The sequence below is a fragment of the Notolepis coatsorum genome (assembly GCF_963971535.1).
Source record: "Notolepis coatsorum genome assembly, chromosome: 2".
NCBI lineage: Eukaryota > Metazoa > Chordata > Actinopteri > Aulopiformes > Paralepididae > Notolepis > Notolepis coatsorum.
In genome coordinates this window covers 65,822,111-65,847,848 of record NC_140166.1, presented here as the reverse complement: position 1 = coordinate 65,847,848, position 25,738 = coordinate 65,822,111, and the positions used below count along the sequence as shown (strand labels likewise).

General features: G+C 45.1%; 1 protein-coding gene across 1 annotated transcript in view; it reads right to left on the bottom strand.

Annotated features, from left to right (window-relative positions):
* The window catches only part of LOC311223412 (CUB and sushi domain-containing protein 1), a gene marked incomplete at both ends in the record, with an annotated part of 179,579 nt that overhangs the window by 12,331 nt on the left and 141,510 nt on the right, over positions 1–25,738 (bottom strand). The window contains 4 exons of the mRNA XM_084308200.1: positions 3,004–3,072; positions 4,290–4,416; positions 8,153–8,240; positions 13,777–13,889. Of these exons, the coding sequence (XP_084164326.1) occupies positions 3,004–3,072; positions 4,290–4,416; positions 8,153–8,240; positions 13,777–13,889 (397 nt within the window). The remainder of the gene's footprint in view (positions 1–3,003; positions 3,073–4,289; positions 4,417–8,152; positions 8,241–13,776; positions 13,890–25,738) is intronic.

Below are 25,738 nucleotides of genomic sequence, written 5' to 3'. Positions count from 1 at the left end.
TATTGCACTATTTTACTTTGTCTATTCTATCTTACTCTTTTTATTATTGTCTATTTTTTAAACTGAATCAAACCATAAACAAGGTGTTGGGATGTTAGATCCTAATGTGAAAAAATTTGATTTTATCTGTTGTGAAGCACTTTGAACTGCGGTTTCTGTATGAAAGGTGTTTCATAGTTTTATTATTATTATTATTATGAGAAAGCTGACCAGGGTGTTTTTGAGATGATTGAGAATGTGAGCACAACTTTCTGTTTCTATTCATGCTGGTAGTTTGCTGCAACGCGGAGATCCTGGACTTCATGTATCGGAGCTGCATGAAGGAAACAATGCAGCAAAAACTAAAGCCACAGAATGCAACTTTATCAAACCAAATCAGTAGCTTATGAGGTAAACATAACAGTCCGTAAAAAAATATAAAAAAAAAATAGTATATTTTCTCCCTTTCCTGAAATTCTTTATTGAAGCTGTACATTTTGCACTCCATGAAGTGAAAGCACTTGTCAAGCTAATATCCAGTTTAGTATTGTAGCGTTCGAAACAAAGGCTGGGCCTGCCAAAGTCTGACAGCTGGTGTAGTTTAGCGACCGCTGTTTTGAAGGCGAATCTGTTGCATCGGAATTTTGGGGCTGCATTGATATGATATTTTAATTTATAATGTGCCCTCCAGCCAATTATTACATCGGCCCGTGGGCGCAATGGGCAATGGAGACAGGGAACCAGGCAGACGGACAGACAGAGAACACAACAACACCTCAGACACACAACACAACAGCAAATTAACTCAAGGATCCTCTTCTAGAGCGAAAAGGTAGGTTTTAAGCAAGGCCTTGAAGGTCTGTAAGGTGTTGGCAAACTTAATGTTAAAAGGGAGCTTATTCCACAGTGTCGGATTGTGAAAGTAGTTTGAATTGATTGAATTGAAAGTGAAGTGTTTGCCGTGGTGGTGGTAGAACATTCACTGCACCATGCCTCTGCTGACCTTTCATCTTTGCACAACAAGAATAGCTTGTTGGTGTTGTTGTTGTTGTGTCGACATAGTAGGACTGCACCATATTGAAAAAAAAAAAAAAAATTATATTAGAGGGAAACTTGCTAATGCTAATGTCTGGGATTCTATGTAATTAAATATAATGAAAGACATTCTCCATTGTGAAGGTATAGGGCACACTAATTATATGTTTAGGAGGCATTTTATACACTATATACTAATAATAATAATCAGTCTGTCAATAATAATAACAATGCTACTGCTACTATTACTGCTAATAAGAATAAGGATCATCTTTCGTATGCACATTTCTCAAGAAAGTACTGTAAACCATTAAATAAATTAAAAAAAATATTTGAAAAGCCTCATAAAAGTTTGCATCAGTAAATATTGTATCTTCTGATTTGAAACGTGTAGCAGTATTTTGCCATAATCTCACTCTAAGCTCACAGAGCACGTATAGGCGACGTGTCCACAGCCAGCTTTTTATGAGTTGCCAGCTCCTTTCTGTCATTCATTTTTTATTTTTTTTTTCCTCCATTTTCCTCCGATTTTCTCCCATCCCAATGTTAGTCGTATGCCAATTCCCAATCCCTTCCTGGTCGCTGCGCACTTACCCCCCACAGTCAGATCATCTGGGAGAGTGGAGGCTATCACGTGCTTCCTCCGACACACGTCCAGCCAATCAACCGCTTCTTTTCACCTGGCAGCGCGGATCCTCCCTGAGAGCATAGATATCTATAGAACACTAGATAGCTTAAGGCGGAGTCACCAGCGTCACTGAATCGCCGCCATCTTGTTCCAGTTAGCCTTGAGTGAGAGTGAGTGAGCTGCACAGACAAAAATACTCATAACTCGCTGAAATATTGACGGATTTACAAACGGGTTGTTTTGCTATAAACATCAAAGATGTAGTTATGATACTGCATACTTATAAAAAAAAGAAATTTAAAGATGTTTTTTTTTACAAACCGCTTGAATCATAGCCACGTTAATAATGCTTGTAATAAACCAAACCGTTTGTAAATCCGTCAATATTTCAGCGAGTTATGAGTATTTTTGTCTGTGCAGCTCACTCACTCTCACTCAAGGCTAACTGGAGCAAGATGGCGGCGGTTCAGTGACGTCGCTCTCCATTGGCCGGCAGCGCGGGCAAGCTATCTAGTGTTCTATATATATCTATGCCTGAGAGGGCGTAGCGTGTGGAAGGATCACACTATCCCACTCAGGTCCTATCCGCGCTTAGCAGGCGCCCCGACCGAACTGTAGGAGTCGCTGTTTACAACAACCCGGACCCACCCCACCAGCTTCTCCCACCCTCTAATACAGCCAATTGTATTAGTGTGAACGGCCAGCCAAGCTGGTGACAACCCCGGAGCTGTGAGCTGGATTCGAACAGGCGAATCCAGCTCACAGCTTCGGGGTTGGTGACGAATCTGTCATTCATTTCTATGCTAAAGACGCGACAGGCGCGCTCCTTTTACCAGCGCCGCGCCTCGCGTTTTAGCGCTCTCGGCGGCTAGCGCTTTTGGGCGGAGCGCTCCCAGCGCATAAAGAAGAAAATAGTTCAACTTTTGGAGAGGAGCAACGCTCATCAAGGTAACTTTTTTCGACCGACCAATCAACATCGAGCAAGTGGCGGAGCCGCGGGAGTCGCGAGACGCTCTGGAAACGCTCTGAGCATGCATATTTTAGATTTTCAAAGCGGTCCGCCTTGAAAAAAACTTTGTCTGTGGACACGTCGCCATAGGCAGCCATTTTACAACGCCTTTGTGCATCCGTCCTGCTACATATTCCATCTAAATCAAAGGCAGATGCAAAATGGTGCCCGTCAGACCCACCCAGCATGATGTCACTGATTCCCCTGCAGCCCTGCCCCACAGAATGAAGAGAAACAAAAGAGCAAGAGCAAGAGCAAGAGGATGAGGAGGAGGAAGTCGAGGGAGGATGTGGCGGCGGGCGGAGCTCTGGTTGCCAATGGTAACCAGGTGATTGACAGTTGTCAGTCTTACCTGCCGCCAGCAGGCCCCCAGGTGTCTTTGGGTCTCTCGTTGTCATCGTCTGTGTCGGCAGACAACGTCCTGCACACATTACCAGCCTTTAATACAGGGATCACCTCTATGTTTACCAGCCTTAACAAGCGGGCAGAAAAGTGGAATTTTTTTACTTGAACTTGAAGACTGCATACTTTCTTTGCAAACCAAAACAACATACTTTATACTTATAGCACATGCATGAGTCTGGTCTCTTTTGAAAGATGACATTCTGAAGTTTCTGATTCCAGAAAAAATAATCACTTTTAGTGCTAAAGTAATAGAGTTACATAGGTCTGAACTTGAGTTGTAAAAAAACATGTTAATCAAGTTTTTCTGTAGTAGTTAGTAGTCCAGAGGTAGTATTTCCCCAGAAGGTGGTATGGCTTACAAATCCAGACGGAGCCATAGCCTGAAGCCTTATGTAGTACATATCCAAATTTCATAAAGATCCATTCAGAAATGAGTGATTAGGAGAGATTTTGGTAAACTGTGTACAAAGAAAAACTCAGTTTTCTCATAGACTTCAATTCATTCGGCTGTTTTGCTCTTCCTGTTTTCGTGTTTCTTTGTGTTTTTTGTTTTTTTTATTTATATCCCCATGTGAGGTATCATTGGAAAGCCACACTCATTGGTTACAACGATCCACAATAATTTTCGAGATCGGATCTAGATTGACGGAACTACTGCAGCCTGAGTCGGAGTGGTATTTTGCGCAATACCGTGTACTTTGCACAAGCCTCAAATACCGGCATGTAACTCGAGAACCGCTGAGCGGATTTTGTCGCTATCGACAGGCAACAAATAAGCCTTCAATTCTATATATATATATATTGTATTACAAAATATGCACACCCGAGCCACTAGGGGTCGCCAAAGTGCCGGTTGCAAAAAATCCAAAAAACATCCCATATGAGGGACATTGCAGCTTAAGAGGATACAGGGATCACCTCTATGTTTACCAGCCTTTAATACAGGGATCACCTCTATGTTTACCAGCCTTTAATACAGGGATCACCTCTACATTGTTTACCAGCTACATGTCCCTCCAGGTCCATGTTCCTCCAGCTCAATGCTCTGCCAGCCATAGGTTCACTCAACAACATAGATTGACAGTAGGGACTCCTCCTCGCCAACAAAACCAAGACGTATTTTTGAGAACGTTTATTATTTCCACATTAGCAAAAAAAAATACGGACATTTCTGTTCATATTTTGACTGTTGGCATGGAGACGTACAGGGCGGCGGCCGCTGCGGTCACCTACCTGTGTTTGTAGAGGTAGAAGGCAAAGCCGGACAAGATGAGCGCGAAGAACGGCACCAAGATGGCCGCCGCCACGGAGCTGCTGTTGGTGTAGGGGCTAGACGGCTCCATCGCCGTGGTCACGGGGCCTGCGGAGCAGACGTGTCGAGTTGTTACGTTGTCGTTTCCTTTGGCTTCTCTGTGTACTAACTAACACATGTGGCGGTGGACAGGTACACAGGAGTATATGGATAGGAATTGGAAGAGCTGACCAGTACAACGTGGGGGTCAGTATCGTGCATAGAATGTACTGTACAGTTGGAGAATGTGTCCACCGCGGACATGTGCTGGCTTCATCGTTCCTTTTTAATTTGTATCACCACAGCCACAGAGAGCAGAGTGTAGCGTGTAGTTAGTGTTCAGAGCGTGTTCCCTACAGAGAGCAGAGTGTAGCGTGTAGTTAGTGTTCAGAGCGTGTTCCCTACAGAGCAGAGTGTAGCATGTAGTTAGTGTTCAGAGCGTGTTCCCTACAGAGAGCAGAGTGTAGCGTGTAGTTAGTGTTCAGAGCGTGTTCCCTACAGAGCAGAGTGTAGCGTGTAGTTAGTGTTCAGAGCGTGTTCCCTACAGAGAGCAGAGTGTAGCGTGTAGTTAGTGTTCAGAGCGTGTTCCCTACAGAGCAGAGTGTAGCATGTAGTTAGTGTTCAGAGCGTGTTCCATACAGAGAGCAGAGTGTAGCGTGTAGTTAGTGTTCAGAGCGTGTTCCCTACAGAGCAGAGTGTAGCGTGTAGTTAGTGTTCAGAGCGTGTTCCCTACAGAGAGCAGAGTGTAGCGTGTAGTTAGTGTTCAGAGCGTGTTCCCTACAGAGCAGAGTGTAGCGTGTAGTTAGTGTTCAGAGCGTGTTCCCTACAGATCAGAGTGTAGCGTGTAGTTAGTGTTCAGAGCGTGTTCCCTACAGAGCAGAGTGTAGCGTGTAGTTAGTGTTCAGAGCGTGTTCCCTACAGAGCAGAGTGTAGCGTGTAGTTAGTGTTCAGAGCGTGTTCCCTACAGAGCAGAGTGTAGCGTGTAGTTAGTGTTCAGAGCGTGTTCCCTACAGAGCAGAGTGTAGCGTGTAGTTAGTGTTCAGAGCGTGTTCCCTACAGAGCAGAGTGTAGCGTGTAGTTAGTGTTCAGAGCGTGTTCCCTACAGAGCAGAGTGTAGCGTGTAGTTAGTGTTCAGAGCGTGTTCCCTACAGAGAGCAGAGTGTAGCGTGTAGTTAGTGTTCAGAGCGTGTTCCCTACAGAGAGCAGAGTGTAGCGTGTAGTTAGTGTTCAGAGCGTGTTCCCTACAGAGAGCAGAGTGTAGCGTGTAGTTAGTGTTCAGAGCGTGTTCCCTACAGAGCAGAGTGTAGCGTGTAGTTAGTGTTCAGAGCGTGTTCCCTACAGAGAGCAGAGTGTAGCGTGTAGTTAGTGTTCAGAGCGTGTTCCCTACAGCGAGCAGAGTGTAGCGTGTAGTTAGTGTTCAGAGCGTGTTCCCTACAGAGAGCAGAGTGTAGCGTGTAGTTAGTGTTCAGAGCGTGTTCCCTACAGAGCAGAGTGTAGCGTGTAGTTAGTGTTCAGAGCGTGTTCCCTACAGCGAGCAGAGTGTAGCGTGTAGTTAGTGTTCAGAGCGTGTTCCCTACAGAGAGCAGAGTGTAGCGTGTAGTTAGTGTTCAGAGCGTGTTCCCTACAGAGCAGAGTGTAGCGTGTAGTTAGTGTTCAGAGCGTGTTCCCTACAGAGAGCAGAGTGTAGCGTGTAGTTAGTGTTCAGAGCGTGTTCCCTACAGAGCAGAGTGTAGCGTGCAGTTAGTGTTCAGAGCGTGTTCCCTACAGAGCAGAGTGTAGCGTGTAGTTAGTGTTCAGAGCGTGTTCCCTACAGAGCAGAGTGTAGCGTGTAGTTAGTGTTCAGAGCGTGTTCCCTACAGAGCAGAGTGTAGCGTGTAGTTAGTGTTCAGAGTGTGTTCCCTACAGAGCAGAGTGTAGCGTGTAGTTAGTGTTCACAGCGTGTTCCCTACAGAGCAGAGTGTAGCGTGTAGTTAGTGTTCAGAGCGTGTTCCCTACAGAGAGCAGAGTGTAGCGTGTAGTTAGTGTTCAGAGCGTGTTCCCTACAGAGCAGAGTGTAGCGTGTAGTTAGTGTTCAGAGCGTGTTCCCTACAGAGAGCAGAGTGTAGCGTGTAGTTAGTGTTCAGAGCGTGTTCCCTACAGCGAGCAGAGTGTAGCGTGTAGTTAGTGTTCAGAGCGTGTTCCCTACAGAGCAGAGTGTAGCTTGTAGTTAGTGTTCAGAGCGTGTTCCCTACAGAGCAGAGTGTAGCGTGTAGTTAGTGTTCAGAGCGTGTTCCCTACAGAGAGCAGAGTGTAGCGTGTAGTTAGTGTTCAGAGCGTGTTCCCTACAGAGAGCAGAGTGTAGCGTGTAGTTAGTGTTCAGAGCGTGTTCCCTACAGAGCAGAGTGTAGCGTGTAGTTAGTGTTCAGAGCGTGTTCCCTACAGAGCAGAGTGTAGCGTGTAGTTAGTGTTCAGAGCGTGTTCCCTACAGAGAGCAGAGTGTAGCGTGTAGTTAGTGTTCAGAGCGTGTTCCACACGGAGCTAAGAGCAAAACATGTATTTAGTCTTCAGAGCATTGAGCTCAAGAGGTATTTCCACTTCAAGTACAAGAGCACCATGCGTCCAACATGTTTTCAATCGGGTCATAACAACAGTCAAGAGTGCTTCGCCTAAGCATCTCCCGTGCCGTTCGCACCATAGAGCTCCAGCTACTGGACCTGCTGTAGCACCATAGAGCTCCAGCTACTGGACCTGCTGTAGCACCATAGAGCTCCAGCTACTGGACCTGCTGTAGCACCATAGAGATCTAGCTACTGGACCTGCTGTAGCACCATAGAGCTCCAGCTACTGGACCTGCTGTAGCACCATAGAGCTCCAGCTACTGGACCTGCTGTAGCACCATAGAGCTCCAGCTACTGGACCTGCTGTAGCACCATAGAGCTCCAGCTACTGGACCTGCTGTAGCACCATAGAGCTCCAGCTACTGGACCTGCTGTAGCACCATAGAGCTCCAGCTACTGGACCTGCTGTTAGCACCATAGAGCTCCAGCTACTGGACCTGCTGTAGCACCATAGAGCTCCAGCTACTGGACCTGCTGTAGCACCATAGAGCTCCAGCTACTGGACCTGCTGTACCACCATAGAGCTCCAGCTACTGGACCTGCTGTAGCACCATAGAGCTCCAGCTACTGGACCTGCTGTAGCACCATAGAGCTCCAGCTACTGGACCTGCTGTAGCACCATATAGCTCCAGCTACTGGACCTGCTGTACCACCATAGAGCTCCAGCTACTGGACCTGCTGTAGCATCATAGAGCTCCAGCTACTGGACCTGCTGTAGCACCATAGAGCTCCAGCTACTGGCTGTGCTGTAGCACCATAGAGCTCCAGCTACTGGACCTGCTGTAGCACCATAGAGCTCCAGCTACTGGACCTGCTGTAGCACCATAGAGCTCCAGCTACTGGACCTGCTGTAGCACCATAGAGCTCCAGCTACTGGACCTGCTGTAGCACCATAGAGCTCCAGCTACTGGACGTGCTGTAGCACCATAGAGCTCCAGCTACTGGACCTGCTGTAGCACCATAGAGCTCCAGCTACTGGACATGCTGTATCACCATAGAGCTTTAGCTACTGGACCTGCTGTAGGGTCATGGAGTTCCATTTCCTCATATGGTGGAACTACCCATAGTCTTTACTGTGGATCCTCTCTGGTAGATTGAGTTAGTGTTCACCTCTGAGTCCACTGGTGTGGAAAGGCGTGTCACTTCTTGTTACAGGCCTAGTGGCTAGGGTTCAGGGTTCAGGGTTCAGGATTTCAGGTGAGGCCTACCTTGTCTGGTGAGGTGGAACCTGCCAAAGTCTTTACTGTGGATGTGTCCTTGGTAGACAAAAGACTTCTGGTCCGACTCAGCCATTACCTGGAAGAGAGAAGAAAGTGATCACAGTAATAGCTTGTTTATGTCTTACTTTGTTCATTTTGTGTTTCTCGGCTAAAAGGATGGCGAGCCCAGAGTGTTCCTTGTATTAACCGTTTACTTCCGATGAGCACACGACTCCGTCTTACAAAGAGATAACGTCCTTCGAGTGAATGTCCTCGATTTGCCATTACGGATATATTTAGTCACAGACAGAGTTGGCAACGACGTCGTTTTCTGTAGATGCACTATTTAATCAGTGTGGGGAGAATGCACACAGACAATGGCAGAGGACTATCTTTGCCAAGAAGTGCAGCGACTGGATATGAAAAGGCACATATCTTTCAAACTGCAGGATAAAGTGGAGGAGGGGGGGGGGGGGGGGGGGGGGGGGGTTGGGGGGTCCATAAGGTACCGAAGAGCCCAGATCATTCTGGATCGCAGACTCAAAGCGACGGCCTCCTTCTCTCTTCACGTTACCGCCGACATGTTTGAGCCTTTGCTTCTCATCTACTCCCGCTGTCAAGGCATGCAGCGTGGCAGGAAAGGTTCAAAGCACAGACAGCATATTTCTATTGAAAAGGTTGAAAACCACTCACTCTATGTTTTCACATCATAGAAAAGGTTGAAAGCCACACTCTATGTTTTCACATCATAGACAAGGTTCAAACCACATAGCCATGCCCCCCCCCCCACACACACACACACACACACACACACATTAAGATGTGTAGCGGGGAAAATCAACCCTGACTGACAGCCAGTCAAACTGTGGATGGGCTTTCATCTGTTCCCATAGGAACCCATCTTCTTGACAGGCAGCTTTCAGCTGACCTTCCCTCATTCTTTCATTCCTTCCCTCCCTCCTTTCTCGCTCCCTTCCCTTCCTTTTTCTCCTCCATTTCTCTTCTCCTCTGACAGCCAGTCATACTAAGTCTCTCTCTCTCTCTCTCTGTCACACTACATCTGGACTTCAACCCTCCCCACCCTCTCTTCCTTCCACCCCTCCACCCCATTCTTCGCAACCTCCGTCACCTCCCGCACTCGTCTACGGTAAACTCCTCAACTCTCGCTCCTCGCTCCCTGGGGGGGGGGGTATCTTTTCATCTCGACTTTTACTCCAAAAATACATTTACCGATGGCACCAGCAGGCAGCCTATAGCACTTTCAAAGGTGGATGCCACTGAAGAATTCACATACATCACGTCGGTATTTGTGAACACGCACCACCCTCTCCTGGGGCTGAGAGAGAGAGAGAGAGAGAGAGAGAGAGAGAGAGAGAGAGAGAGAGAGAGAGAGAGAGAGAGAGAGAGAGAGAGAGAGAACCCTCGAATGTGTGATGTCACCTAATGAACGAAGCACTGCTAGCAATGTTCAGTTGCTATCGCATGCACTTATCTGTGTTTCCCTACACATATGAGTGCATGCTGCTTACCAACTGTTCGCCTGTTTTATTGCAACACTACTATCACCGACATCTAAGAAGGGAGATCCCCCCTTGAACGGCCCTTCTAATGTTTCTCTCCTCCACATTGCCTGTGGTGCATTTCTTCCTATTGCTAGGTTTTAGTGAGTTTTTCCTTACCTTCGCGTGGGGTATGTCTGGGAGTGTTTATTTTGCATTTATTTTACATTTTTAGGACTTTATGGTGTTTTTGTTTTGTTCTTGACTTATTGTGATGTTTCTTCTTGACTTGTTTAAAGGAGACGTGTCCGGCCCATGGGGACATTAACGTGTGTTGTCGGGCCTTACAAAATAAATGTTATTTGGTTTGATTTGCTTTTGTGAAACCGACACGTGTCTCTGTGTGAGGCTCTTACACCGACATGAGCTTTAAGATCCGCTCCCAAGCTGATACTAGCAATACTAGAATATAAGCCTCCGTTAGGTGGGAGAATTCAAATTAAAGCCTGTACATGGATCACACCATCGATACATCATTGTCAATTCAGTGTCCCAACCTTGGCAGGATTACCGCGAAAGCACGATGAGATGGACGAGAACGGATGAGTTGACGGGATGAGGAGTAGTCTGTGAGAACGGACGAGTTGACGGGGTGAGGAGTAGCCTGTGAGATGGACGAGTTGACGGGATGAGGAGTAGCCAGTGAGATGGACGAGTTGACGGGATGAGGAGTAGCCAGTGAGATGGACGAGTTGACGGGTGAGGAGTAGCCAGTGAGATGGACGAGTTGACGGGATGGGGAGTAGCCAGTGAGATGGATGAGTTGACGGGGTGAGGAGTAGCCAGTGAGAAGGATGAGTTGACGGGGTGAGGAGTAGCCAGTGAGATGGACGAGTTGACGGGATGAAGAGTAGCCAGTGAGATGGATGAGTTGACAGGATGAAGAGTAGCCAGTGAGAAGGATGAGTTGACGGGATGGGGAGTAGCCAGTGAGATGGATGAGTTGACGGGGTGAGGAGTAGCCAGTGAGATGGATGAGTTGACGGGGTGAGGAGTAGCCAGTGAGATGGATGAGTTGACGGGATGGGGAGTAGCCAGTGAGATGGATGAGTTGACGGGGTGAGGAGTAGCCAGTGAGATGGATGAGTTGATGGGGTGAGGAGTAGCCAGTGAGATGGATGAGTTGACGGGATGGGGAGTAGCCTGTGAGATGGATGAGTTGACGGGATGGGGAGTAGCCAGTGAGATGGATGAGTTGACGGGGTGAGGAGTAGCCAGTGAGATGGATGAGTTGACGGGATGAGGAGTAGCCAGTGAGATGGATGAGTTGACGGGATGGGGAGTAGCCAGTGAGATGGACGAGTTGACGGGATGGGGAGTAGCCAGTGAGATGGATGAGTTGACGGGATGGGGAGTAGCCAGTGAGATGGACGAGTTAACGGGATGGGGAGTAGCCAGTGAGATGGATGAGTTGACGGGATGGGGAGTAGCCAGTGAGATGGATGAGTTGACGGGATGGGGAGTAGCCAGTGAGATGGATGAGTTGACGGGATGGGGAGTAGCCTGTGTCTATTGTATTTAATCTGCTGAACTGCATTGCGGAGCAAAGGAAGCCTTTCCAAACAAAAACAACCCCATGCTCACGTTAACCGTCTGTAGTGTGATAGTAAAGGGTTAACCTTCTTGTAGTGTGGTAGCGAAAGGGCTTACCCGCTGCCGTGCGGCAGTGAAAGGGTTAACCTTCTGTATTGTCGCAGTGAAAGGGTTAAGCAAGGGCTGCTAACTCTCCCCTTGCATCTCGGGGTGCGACAGTGACTCGGGATGTATAGAGCAGTCGTCCGGTCATTCGATTCCCGCTCCTCCCGGGCAGCGTGTATCGAAGCTTCCTTGAGCAAGACACTTAACCCCTAACTGCTCCCAATGAGCAGGTCGGTGCCTTGCGTGGTCGCCTCCGCCGTCGGTGGTCGCCCTCCCTCCCCCCTTCATCCCTCCCTCCTTCCTCCCTCTCTCCCTTCCTATCTCCCTTCATCCCTCCTTCCTCCCTCCCTCGCCCCTTCATCCCTCCCTCCCTCCTCCCCCCCCCTCTGAGTGACAACCAGTCAAACTAATCCTGGTTTTCCAACAGTCCTCTCCCCCGGACATTATGTTCTTCAGAAGTCCTCTCTTCCAATGCCACATTAATCCTGGCTAAGTAGTCCTGAGGGAAGAGACTCCACTCATTCTGCTTCATTCAGTAACATCTCTCTCAAAGTCCTCTTGCATGCTCTTGTAACGGGGAAGTCTGTGGGTATGTCCACAGTCACGGAAACAGGTGTGTTGACGAGTGACTGTGGCAGTGCGGGCTGGTAAATTAAACTCACTTCCCCATAACAGGGCAGACGCATAGGTACGGTAGTTAGGAGTGAATTCACTTCTTAGTGCAGCGGCCTGTGTCGTCGCCCGCGGACGCGGGAGCCCCCTGTTCGACTCCCCCTCGGGACATTCTCATTTAACATCAAAACACAACGCAGACCAATATGATCCGTCACAGTGGTGCCCAGTGACCCGGATGTCCTGAGGGGCGTGAGTTTAGGGAGGTGAGTGTAACGGGGGAAGCCCGTGGGTATGTCCACAGTCACGGAAACAGGTGTGTTGACGAGTGACTGTGGCAGTGCGGGCTGGTAAATTAAACTCACTTCCCCATAACAGGGTTAACAGACGTAGTTAGGAGTGAATTCACTTCTTAGTGCAGTGGCCTGTGTCGTCGCCCGCGGACGCGGGAGCCCCCTGTTCGACTCCCCCTCGGGACATTCACATATAACATCAAAACACAACGCAGACCAGTATGATCCGTCACACTCTCGTAAAAGTCATTCATCATTAACATCTTGCAAAGAAGTTTTCTCCCAGTGAAAGCAGCACCAGGGAAAGAAGAGGTGCGTTGAAATAAGGAAGGTTGTGTTTTGTCCCTACAGCAAGATAAGGCAATGATGAGATGATCTTTTAAGATTGGGAAATATCCGATTACATGTACCTGGAGTAAAGTAATCTGATTAAAATTTGAATAATCTGTATTCTGTTACAGTCACTTAACTTCAGAATTTAACTTCAGAATTTCAATCAATTCAGGAGTAATTGTCTTCAAACCTTTGGCATAAGAAACGTGTACTACTGTATGTATCAGCCTATACTGTATGTATTGACAAGTGATTTGGAACTCAAATGGTCTCAGAGTGTTAACAAAATCATAATCCTTTTAAATGCACTGTATTTTATTGATTGTGATTCATTAGATAATAGTATTTTGCATTATACAGTGACGACATTAAATAATAGTTTTAACATTATACAGTGAATGCATTAAATAATATGTTTAGCATTATATAGTGAATGCATAAAATAATTTTTTTTTTCATTATACAGTGACGATATTAAATAATAGTTTTCACATTATACAGTGAAAGCATTAAATAATAGTTTTTGCATTATACAGTGAACACATTAAATAATAGTTTTTGCATTATACAGTGAACACATTAAATAATATGTGTTGCATTATACAGTGAAGATATTAATCAATTTAAATGATAAATGTTTTATATTTTGGACACTTGCCTTTTTGGAAAACCTATTATCTTCTACTTTGTGGAGAATTTAAACTGCACATTGAACCTTGTTGATTATTTTATTCACTTTCTGCTTTATTAAAAGTAGGTATGATGTGCATGCATATCCATAGTTTGGAAAAAAGTGGGATTTTGTAGGCTTGAAAAGTCTAAATAAAACAATTATTACGTTCTTCTTGTTTGCCTCATGTCTCACGTCATTTTCAGTTAAAGGGTCATTAGAAATAACTTATTTCAAAGCCATTCTAAACAACGAACGTTCCTCTCACTCGCCTCCCTGCCACGTTGTAATTTTGATTTAAAAAAATACATTAGAATTCACGTATACTAGGCTATTTCAAAGCAACATCTCAGAAAGGCTGCACCCCCTGCCGATTTAAAGTTCCAACGTCCCTGGTCATGACATCACTAGAGGATAGCTTTCAGCCGTCATGACATCACTAGATGATGGCTTTCAGTCATGACATCACTAGAGGATAGCTTTCAGTCGTCATGATATCACTAGAGGATGGCTTTGAGTCATACTTACAAATCCATCCATCGCCCAGTTGTCGTTCTTGAACTTGCTGTAGTAATGTTCTGTTGGACCTCTAACTTGGTACACCTTCAATAACAACTGATTCTCCTCTGATTTATAGGTCCCTGGAGAGAGAAAGAGGGGGAGAGAGAGAGAGAGAAACAGAGATATTACATTTAACCCATTTCGTTGACACTGAAAATTATTATTGAACATTATTATTATGATTGAAGGAGAGACTGGTTTTCTTTTGGTTTATACATCTATATAGATAGATAGATAGATAGATAGATAGATAGATAGATAGATAGATAGATAGATAGATAGATAGATAGATAGATAGATAGATAGATAGATAGATAGATAGATAGATAGATAGATAGATAGATAGATAGATAGATAGATAGATAGATAGACAGATAGATTTGAGAGACAGAGCGACAGACAGGCAGGAAGGCAGACAGAAAGACACACAGGATACAATGTAACACTGAAAAATCCAACGGAGGTGGCAAGGAAATGTCGGAGCTGTGTAGAAATAAATAAAATTCAGAAAAAGAAAGGAACCAGATCCCAACAACGTGCAGGAGGCGGCGAGGGACACGGCGCGGAGAGGATGGAAGGAGCCGGGAGGGGAAGGAGAGAGGCCTACGCTGACGCAGAGGATGGAGAGGGTGCGCAGGTGGCCCAGAACCGAGAGACGGGGACGAGGAGAGGAGGACGGGAGGAGGAAAAGAGGGGACCTGAACCGATTCAAAGCAGATCAACTATGAAGAACGACAAAGGGACACGAGAAAGGGGCATGAAGGGACACGGTGATCCAAGGAAAGATACAAGACAAAATCAACATGGAAGAGTACCCAATACAAACATACACACGGGGGACCTGGGGATGAGAATAGATACAACAGAGGAAAGATAATTGAACAGTTACCCCAAGTAGTATAAAACTATAACACCAGAATTCAGAATAATTAACACATATTGGGGAAAATACACGATGGACTGGTATGAAGGAACTACAGGATTATACGTTCAAATTCAGAACATTGACCGGGAGCTCTGAGGCCGTCCACAGAACGATTGTTGGACTTATATAGTACACATTTCGCCACTAGGGGGAGCCCTCTCACTAGGAGAGCCATTACTCCTCACCCTTTCAACGGGGAACAGAGGGATACGATTAAGATCCTCTAACACCATGGGAGCATCTTTTTTCTTTGAGTTATGTTAGAATCTGAGTTATGTTAGAATAGCGGTTGCTTTAAATGTGCACATGGACATTTGTGAAGGACAAGAATTCAAAATGTTGGACAATAATAGAGGCTTGGGGAATCTCCATTGGGGATATCTCCGTCACTAGGGGGGGGGGCTTCTCCCTAGGAGAGCGATTTCCCCTCCAAACCGCCAACGGGGGCAAAAAGTGCTAACCATATAGCTTATTTTATTTTCATTTCAGTTTTCTTTTTTCATAAATGTATATAGTGATATCGGTGACATGGGAGGTACAGAAGTGGGCAGGCTGAGTTCAGTGGGGGGGAATGTCAGGGGGAGGGGCCATCGTTCCGGCGGTTCGACCCGGGAGAGGGGGGCCTTGCGTGTTGTGGGATCGGTATGGGTGGGGTGGGGTTTCCTGGGGCCCTCGGCCGGCGTGGCCTGGGCGGTCTGGTCACCGAGCCGGGGGGGCACCGGGCTTGGGGGTCGGGGGGCCATTGAGGCGTGGTGCTTTGGCCTTCTGCAGGGCTTGGGGTTCTCGTGGGCCGGGGGCCTGATGGTCGGGGCAGGGGCGGGTGGGGGCTCTCGGTGCTTGGCTCCGCGCATGGTGGACCAGGATGTGGGGATGTTCTGTTTCTTGGGGAGGAGGGAGGGAGGGAGGGGTTTCTCTTATAGGGGTCAGAGCGACTGAGCTTGGCCCAGTAGGGTCTTGTGTGTTGCGGGGTCGGTGTGCGTGGGGTGGGGCTCTCGGTGACATGGGAGGTAGCGGGCTTGACTCGGTGGGGGGGGGGGGGGGTCTCGGTCCCTCCCCTCTACTGGGCCTGGCTCAATTAATTCAAGGGACCCGTGCCACTGGGGGCCCGGCTCCGTGCATATCGGCCTGGGATATGGGGGAGTTCTACGGGCCTATGGGGGGGGGGGGGGGGCATCGTTTCCGCGGTTTGGCCCGGGAGAGTGGGGTCTTGTATGTTGTGGGGTCGTTGTGCGTGGGGTGCTTGGTGACATGGGAGGTAGCGGGCTTGGCTCGGTGGGGGGGGGGGGGGGGGGGGGGGAGAACCACCCCTCGCTCCTCTACTGAGCCTGGCCCAATTAAATTCAAGGGACCCGTGTCTCTGAGTGCTCGGCCCCCGCGTGGGACGGACCTGGGATGTGGGGGAGCCCTATTTCTAGGGGTGGATAGCGGGAGGGGGGGGGGGTCCCTCTTATGGGGGTCTGGGAGGCTGAACGCAGCCGTATTCAAGGGGCCCATGCTGCTGTATTGTTGTGTTATTGATGTCATTGTAAGTGTTGTCTGAGTGTTGTGTATCTGTGTATGTTAATAAAAAAAAAAAAATTTTCCTCCAACAATGTGCTAATCAGGCTGACAGGGGGGCGACAGCACAGAGTGATGCAGCAGCACAGAGACGCCCCCTGACCTCTGTGCCATGTGTCTCTACTGACGCACAATAACACGACTCCAATTCTAAACGTCAAGACATCACTTTCAAATAGAGAGAACACATTCTGCCCTGCAGACCTCAGAGACTAACAGACCTTCAATTAGGGGCCAAACACTGAAGGGGGGGTGTATGTAAATGGTAAATGGACCGCACTGACATGAAGCGTTTATCCAAAGCGCTTCACAACTTGTGCCTCGCATGCACCCAGTCCGCCACACATTCACACACCGACGGCGGAGGCGACCGCGCGAGGTGACCGCGCAAGGTGACCGCGCAAGGAGCCAACCTGCTCATCGGGAGCGATTAGGGGCTAAGTGTCTTGCTCAAGGACACTTTGACACGGTGCCCGGGTGGAGCCGGAATCTAACCGGGAACCTTCCGTTTACCAGACAACAACAAAATATGACCTGTTATTATGGAGTGCTTTCCTGATTTTCCATAGCCATCAGCAGTAGCTGTGGTTTTACCACTGAGGAGTCATTCATTTATATAGCTTCTTTAGCAAAAAGATAACTTGTATTCAAACTAATCATGAACGTATTCCATTTTGGATGGAGGGAGCAATTTTGGATAGAGGGAGGGAGGGAGGGAGGGAGGGATGGAGGGAAGGAAGGAAGGAAGGAAGGAAGGAAGGAAGGAAGGAAGGAAGGAAGGAAGGAAGGAAGGAAGGAAGGAAGGAAGGAAGGAAGGAAGGAAGGAAGGAAGGAAGGAAGGAAGGAAGGAAGGAAGGAAGGAAGGAAGGAAGGGAGGGAGGGAGGGAGGGAGGGAGGGAGGGAGGAAGGAAGGAAGGAAGGAAGGAAGGAAGGAAGGAAGGAAGGAAGGAAGGAAGGAAGGAAGGAAGGAAGGAAGGAAGGAAGGAAGGAAGGAAGGAAGGAAGGAAGGAAGGAAGGAAGGAAGGAGAGAGGAAGGAAGGAAGGAAGGAAGGAAGGAAGGGAGGGAGGGAAGGAGGAGGGAAGGATAGAGGGAGGGAGGGACGGATGTAAGAGAGGGATGGAGGGAGGGTGAGAGGGAAGGAGGGAGGATAGAGGGAGGGATGTAAGAGAGGGATGGAGGGAGTGAGGGGGGGCAGGAGGGAGGGAGGGATATGGTAGAAGATTCAGCCATGTATAAATACTCCATGTAGAGACAAATGAAAGTAAACGCCCACCATTCACCAAATTCACAAACAGAAAAGTTCTATCTTGACAGCAATTACTTGGTTGTAATTGAAATGGGTCATGAATGACGGCTTCGGGTTCAGAACCTGATCAACAGTCAGAGGGAGATGAGCTTGTATGTCATTAGTAAAGCCCTCCAGCCAAACACAAACACTGCAGACTCAAATGTCGGTCGTCCTTGTAAACAGGAAACTGAAAAATGGCGGAATAACAAAGGAATCCATGCAGGCTCCGTCGCACAACTCGTCTCTGGCGTATATACGTGTGAAGCGAGGGAAGGGTGTTGGCAGCCGCTGAACGGTCCCTCACATCCATCCGCCGAGCGCTGTCTGGCCTCCTTCCAGCCGGGATGTCGGGGCACCTCCAGAGAGAGGTACCTTCCCGTCACAACCGGGGCGGGGCCACAGAGCATGCAGCAGGGGGGGCCAAACGGATGCTTTCCTGCCTGTATTTTCTGCCGCGTGATGTTGTCCCGGGAATGTTAAAAATGGGGTCTCATTCTCCAACGGACTTACGACAAAAAGGGCTTTCTCTTAGAGCCATTTGAGACCTTTTCGGGCTAGACATGAATATAGACAATATATTATAATATATTATTAATTATATTATGTTTTATTGGGACGGTTGGTGAATCCCAAAATCGTCCCGGAAAGGTCTCAAATGGCCCTATGAGAAAGCCCTTTTTGTCGTAAGTCCTTGGTGAATGAGACCCAATTATAACCCTGGATGTCTCATGTCTCACCGTAGAGGGCATAATACTGTAACATGTTTTTACAGTTCCCAAAAAAAAACATGATCTAGTGTCGTGAGTACTTTTTAAAGATTCCAATGTTTTTTCCCTCTATTTTACCCCTTTTGTCTGCACGTCTATTTATCACTATGTGCCAAGAATCTATAGTAGTACAAAGTGACTAACATTATAGGTGACAACAAGGTGATATAGTGGAGACTTCGTCCCGCAAATTCACTACTATCTCTCAACAGAGTAACAGTACAAACTCTGGCATATCTTCCTGGACTTTTGACATCGACATTTACATTTTAGTTTACTGTAAATGTTTCTGTATATTACTGTATCTTTTTTACTGTATCTTTTTTTGACACAAGGGGGAGCGCTCACTTCGTTCCCCAGCAGCTGACCAGGCCGCCTGCAGAGACGTGTCTGCAGACGTCTTTCTATCGGCCTTGTGAGCTCAGGCATCGGCCGGTGCCGTTTATCTTCAAACGTCAAACATCTACACCCACTAGTTTGGATCACTGATTGGACCTTTAAGCTGCCGATGCCGATATTCCCTTACAATCAACTGCATCAACGCGGTCCTCATATCCACATTATCCCCACAGATGCTGAATCAATCATGTTCCAATCAACCGATTTCAAGGTGGATGCAGGCGATGCATTCTTAATGCTAGACGTACCGTGAAAAACACAGACCGATCGTGCATTTTATTTATTTATTTTCATTTCAAACAGAGCATGGATCAATTTGATCTATTTCTCATTTACACCTGGCGTTAATCCCCATTTCATCTGAAAATCACTGATATCCCGGGTGAAGTCTGATTGCTCCTTCTTCTTTAACCTGACAGAATGGAAATCTAATAACCTGACAGCTCTCCGTGGAGCTAGACAGAATTGCTTGTATTTATCTTATTTGACTGTGATCTTGTATTTATATGTTATCTACTCAGATCTTTTAATATCTATCTGTTATTTTAATTACTATATTGTATGTACAGTATATGTTATTTTACTTACTATATTGTATGTACAGTATATGTTATTTTACAAAGTTCTTGTATCTATTAGTTTACTAAGATGTTGTATTTATATGTTATTTTACTAAGAACTTGTATCTATTAGTTTACTAAGATCTTGTATTTATACAGTATGTTATTTTACTAAGATCTTGTATTATATGTTATTATTGCATGGTTACCTCTGCCATCGGTGTGTGAATGTGTGAGTGAATGCGTAAAGTATGAGGAACAAATTGTAAAGTATATGTTTATATAAATGCAGCCATTTACCATTTAAATGTTGTGGTTAACGGATTCAATGGTAAAAGGTGCAAAATAACGTGTATTATATGTTATTTTACTAAGATTATGTATATTTATGTTATCTTACTAAGATCTTGTATCTGTTATTTCACTAAGATCTTGTATCTGTTATTTCACTAAGATCTTGTATTCATATGTTTATTTTACTAAGATCTTGTATGCATATGTTATTTCACTAATATATTGTATTCATATGTTATTTTACTAAGATCTTGTATTCATATGTTATTTCACTAAGATCTTGTATCTGTTATTTCACTAAGATCTTGTATTTATATGTTTATTTTACTAAGATCTTGTATGCATATGTTATTTCACTAAGATCTTGTATTCATATGTTTATTTTACTAAGATCTTGTATGCATATGTTATTTCACTAAGATCTTGTATTCATATTGAAGGATCTCGAGGTTTTTCAGTGTATGTAATGGAAACAAAATGTATATAATGACAGCACTGCTTATAGCCATCTGAGAGCACCACAGGCATCAACTCAAGGGACACCAACAAGCTCAACAAGCTGGTGAGGAAGGCTAGCTCCGTGGTGGGAGTCGAGCTACCTAGACTTGAGGTGATGGTAGAGAGGGGGATGATAAGGAAGCTGGATGCCATCATGGAGAACCCCTACCACCCCCTCTACGACGAGCTAGTCAAGATGAGAAGCTCGTTCAGCCACAGACTCATTCCCCCCCCGACACTCAACTAACCGCCTCGGACAGTCCTTCATACCAGCGGCCATCAGGCTCCACAACAGTGGGCAGCGACTAGCAGCCTCCAGGCTCCACAACAGGGGGCAGCGACAGCGACTGCTACCAGACATTGACCTGGGACTTATAGGAACCCAAGGAGGACAACCTACACTACCCTGGTACTTTGATTAATGTATACTCAGTAGATAGTAAATTATAACACTACCTCATGCATACTGCACCTTATGTGACACTGTGAATAATGTGAATATTCCTCAGCTAGTCAGATAGTAAATTATATTGACCATATTGATCAAATTGTTTACACTGCCTGTGTTGTCTTTTACTACCTGTATACTGTGTTTTTTACTACCTGTACCCCTCCCCCCATGCTGCTATGATGCCTGAATTTCCCCAAGGGGATCAATAAAGGAATATCTTATCTTATTAGGCAGAGAGAGTGTGTGTTAGCAGGCAGTGTGTCTCCACGGCGAGCAGGGTGTGAGTGGCTTGAAGGTCATTCGTCATCTTGATAAGCACTGAAAGTGCAGGTTTGGTGAGATAGAACTAGGGGGGGATAATATCAACAATTGAGCGGTTGCTATAGTGATCTGGGTCAAATAGCTGTGGTCAAAGACAGCGCGTCACACGTCACATAGTAACGAGGAGAGGGGCGGGCCCCCGTTGCTAGGGTGAAGATAATATAACGTGAGGTTTCTTCCGGGTAAAGTTAGATTGAGAAATGAATCACACAGAAGAGAAGAACCATCAGAGACTTTGAGACGCCTCCCTCCTCCCCTCTCTAAGAGAGAGAGGGGGGAGGAGCAATGGAGGAGTGCCACGACGACAGGCTTTTGAAATAACAGCCAGGCCGCGATCACCACCCAGCGGGGTGAAAGGAGAGATCATTAGAATAATGAATGTAGTTTCTTTCAAAGACCTTTCAAGGACAATACAAAATGGGTAACATCTGATTACGAGGCTTTTGTTTATGTAATAAACGTGTTCCAAGAAAGGTAACATGTCTGACAGTGGTGAATTATTATGATAACGGATTGCATTAAAGGGGAATGACCACGATGTACAGCCAGTATGAGAAGACGACGGAGAAATAAACACAACGCAGAAACTACACGAGCCAACAGATGAAGAGGTGATAAGTGGCTGATTGTGGTTTGCCAGAATCCAACAATATGTTATTTTACTAAGATCTTGTATTCATATGTTATTTACTAAGATCTTGTATTCATATGTTATTTTACTAAGATCTTGTATTCATATGTTATTTTACTAAGATCTTTCAGGGACTAGTGAGGTTCCTATGTGGGTTTTCTAGTGGATAGTATCCAGAGGTGCGTGCCCTGTTCTCCTGTAGTGTAGTACATACAGGAGGAATACATGGCATATGTAAGGAGCTTTGAAAGGCACTCCCACACCTAAAATAACTTTTTGGGGGGCGGTATTACCATAGATGTGGCATAATATTCTCACACAGCCTTGAATGCGTTTGTTTGAATGAGAACATGTGTTTGGAAATTTTGGAAATATAGCCCCGTCTTACTCTGTGTTTACATGCAGCACCAATGCAAACAAACCCTTGTACAGCCATGAAACACAGCAAACACGACTTGTGTTTCTGCTCAGTGGCCGACAGCGTGTCAGACTGTGATTGTATCGGGCAGCGTCTCAGAAAGTGTGGAACTGTGTGAGAAGATCTTCCCTGGGTAAATAAAGATAAAGAAAACCCAGACAAATCAGTTTGTCACTCATGCCTATGCGTTGTCCATGAGACTAGAGTTTCTGCAAGGCGTACATATTGTAGCAAGGGGTGTATTGGTAATAGAAGGTTGTTTTATTTACTGGTTTATCCATGAAGGACAATATTACTTTTCTTTGCGGGTGAAACGGTGAGACAGTTTTACATAATGTGAAAAGAGGCATTTTCATAAATAAAGTAAACATATTTGTGAGCTATATAAGAAACCTTAGTATTGCCAGGAGTTTACCGTTACTTAAAACAACACTCAAATGATATCTGAAAGTTTCATGGCTCGTATTTTCCTGTTGGCACAAGGCCATGCGGATGTATTGGCAATTGTGGTTGGGTGCAAGTTAGTTTTAGTCTTAGTCATGTCTCGTCCAATCTTTCGCCGTCGACTAAAGACGCACTTCTTCAACCACTATCTGAAATAAAAAATATATATAATAATAAATAAATAAAAAATCTAACCCTGTCATGCACTTGTCCTAATAAACTAACCTACACTAGCACTCAACACTTTGATGAACATTGTTACTCAGCTGATAGAGTTGTGCCCTTCCTGATGACTTGTCGTACAGAACTTGTATGTCGCTTTGGATAAAAGCGTCAGCTAAATGACTAAATGTAAATGTAAATGCTCTTTTTCGTTTCATATTTAGTCACCTTATCTATTTTTCGTTTAGTCAAGTTTTACAGGTCTGAGCATTTTAGTTTTAGTCTGTTAGTTGTTGTTTAGTCTCGATTTAGTCTTTTTTGTTTAGTCTCGCCACTCAGTTACAGCCTCATAAGTTGGCGTGAGCTTTTTCTAAACAAAAACAAGCTACTGTTAGTGCTAGCTGGTTAGACTTATGTAAGCTATTTATGTGTTTTATTGTGGTGGATCAACATAATTCACCCACGGAACTATGTGTTGGGGATAAGGGTTCCGCACGGACAATATTGTTTGTTACTTTCCTGTCTGCAAACGAGTTCCTGTTAGCTATCAAGGAAACAGAGTGTTGACGTTGAAGTTGATGTTGAATAAACTTTTAGCATTGTCTTTCGACACCCGCCTTAGACTCATATTCTTCGGCGCTACACTATGTTATTATTGATACTGACATTATTAGGTGGAGTTGCGCCTGTGACGTTGTTGTGTTGTGAAGTGAAAAGAGGAAGAAGGTGAATAAAACCGTTATGTTGATGATCAGATATCAATTCTCCCGTGATTTTATTTGACTTTTTTTTTATTTGGTTACACGGAGACCCTGTTGCCCCCCCCCCCCATTGTTCCATTAAACCCATGCTGTCTGCAATTACTGCTATCTAGAATGGTGGCTAAGAACAAACAATGCGGGTGCACACATAGGAAACGGAAATGCTGCACTAATAATAACATGAATTATTTGAAAAGTTATAATTATTTTATCTCGTCTTAAAATGAAGAGCTGAATGAATGAACTAAATTACATCGCATGAATCATTTAGTCACGTTAGTGTCACATGATCTCCATTAACGTGACGTCTCGTCTCGTCGTCGTAGGGGGAAAAGCTACGTTGACGACCATATTTTAGTCATCATTTTCGTTTGACTAAATTAACACTGGTGCCAACCTGCTCATCAGGAGCAATTATGGGTTAAGTGTCTTGCTCAGGGACACTTCAACACGCTGCCCGGGAGGAGAGGGAATCGAATCGGGAACCTCTGGATTACCAGACGACTGCTCTACCTCCTGAGCCAAGCTTTCCCCCATGTGGTTATCAAATTCACTTCTGGAGTCATTCAATCAACTAACTGAACGCAAACAAACTGAAAGGTAAACGTGAGGAGAGTCCTCGCGGTCGTGCAGAAATCTAATCTAAGCTTATTATTAACAAGTGAAAGGTTCTCAATCTATTACAGGCAGAATATTTGCTCATTTAAAAATAAGATTTCGAGCCAACACACCCTGCTTCCAAGTTGTCGTCAGGGGTGAAAGGGACAGTGAGAAAGACTAATGATGAGGACCTTGGCGCTGGCTGAAAAATACTTTTAATTAGGGCTGTCAGTTTATCGCGTTAATTAGATTAATTAATTACACAGCAAATGATCGCCGTATGAAAATTAACTCAAAATACATTTCAAATGTTTTTATTTATTTTTATTTAAATTTTTATTTTTTTATCTCATTCATTCCATAAGAATGTAGAATAAACATTTACAGACTTTTTTAAATACTGTGTCTGTTACTAGGCTTGAGTAATTTTTTTTTCTTTTTTTTTTATCTTTGACTGTGAATAACACCATGCAAAAATGTACCAGACCTGAAAAATCTAAGCAAATGAATAAATGGAAGATGATTAAACAGAAGGTTTTGTGGATACAGTACTGAATTCTGCCATCCGGACACATGCAATTTGAAATATGATTATAGAATATAGAATATCAGGCCTAAAATGGTTATGCGATTAAAATGCGATTAATTAGATTAATTCATTACAAATTCTGTAATTAATTAGATTAAAAAATTATTAAATGTTGTTGACAGGCCAGTGACAGAAGATGTGTTAAATGTTGTGAGACACAGAAGATGTGTTAAATGTTGTTGACAGGCCAGTGACAGAAGATGTGTTAAATGTTGTTGACAGGCCAGTGACAAAAGATGTGTTAAATGTTGTTGACAGGCCAGTGACAGAAGATGTGTTAAATGTTGTTGACAGGCCAGTGACAGAAGATGTGTTAAATGTTGTGAGACACAGAAGATGTGTTAAATGTTGTTGACAGGCCAGTGACAGAAGATGTGTTAAATGTTGTGAGACACAGAAGATGTGTTAAATGTTGTTGACAGGCCAGTGACAGAAGAAGTGTTAAATGTTGTTGACAGGCCAGTGACAGAAGAAGTGTTAAATGTTGTTGACAGGCCAGTGACAAAATATGTGTTAAATGTTGTTGACAGGCCAGTGACATAAGATGTGTTAAATGTTGTGAGACACAGAAGATGTGTTAAATGTTGTTGACAGGCCAGTGACAGAAGAAGTGTTAAATGTTGTTGACAGGCCAGTGACAGAAGATGTGTTAAATGTTGTTGACAGGCCAGTGACATAAGATGTGTTAAATGTTGTGAGACACAGAAGATGTGTTAAATGTTGTTGACAGGCCAGTGACATAAGCTGTGTTAAATGTTGTTGACAGGCCAGTGACATAAGATGTGTTAAATGTTGTTGACATGCCAGTGACATAAGATGTGTTAAATGTTGTGAGACACAGAAGATGTGTTAATGTTGTGAGACACAGAAGATGTGTTAATGTTGTGAGACACAGAAGATGTGTTAATGTTGTGAGACACAGAAGATGTGTTAAATGTTGTGAGACACAGAAGATGTGTTAATGTTGTGAGACAGCACACCACCGTCTGTAGTGTTCCCAAGTTTTATTCAAATAAACACAACGTTTCGGCCTGTGGTCTTTGTCAATTGTCACCAACATGTGAAAGGGGTGGTATATACTGTACATAGGGGATGAACCCTATTCCCCGTACCTGGCTAACTGAGTTAGCCGGATAATTTTCAGCATAGCTTGACTTAAGCCAGACATTTCCGTTCCCCGACGTCAGATTTTCTAAATCGCTATGGCAACAGATCGAAAAGTTTGAACCTGCTCCGGAGCAGGGTTTAGTTGAGTTAGCTGTA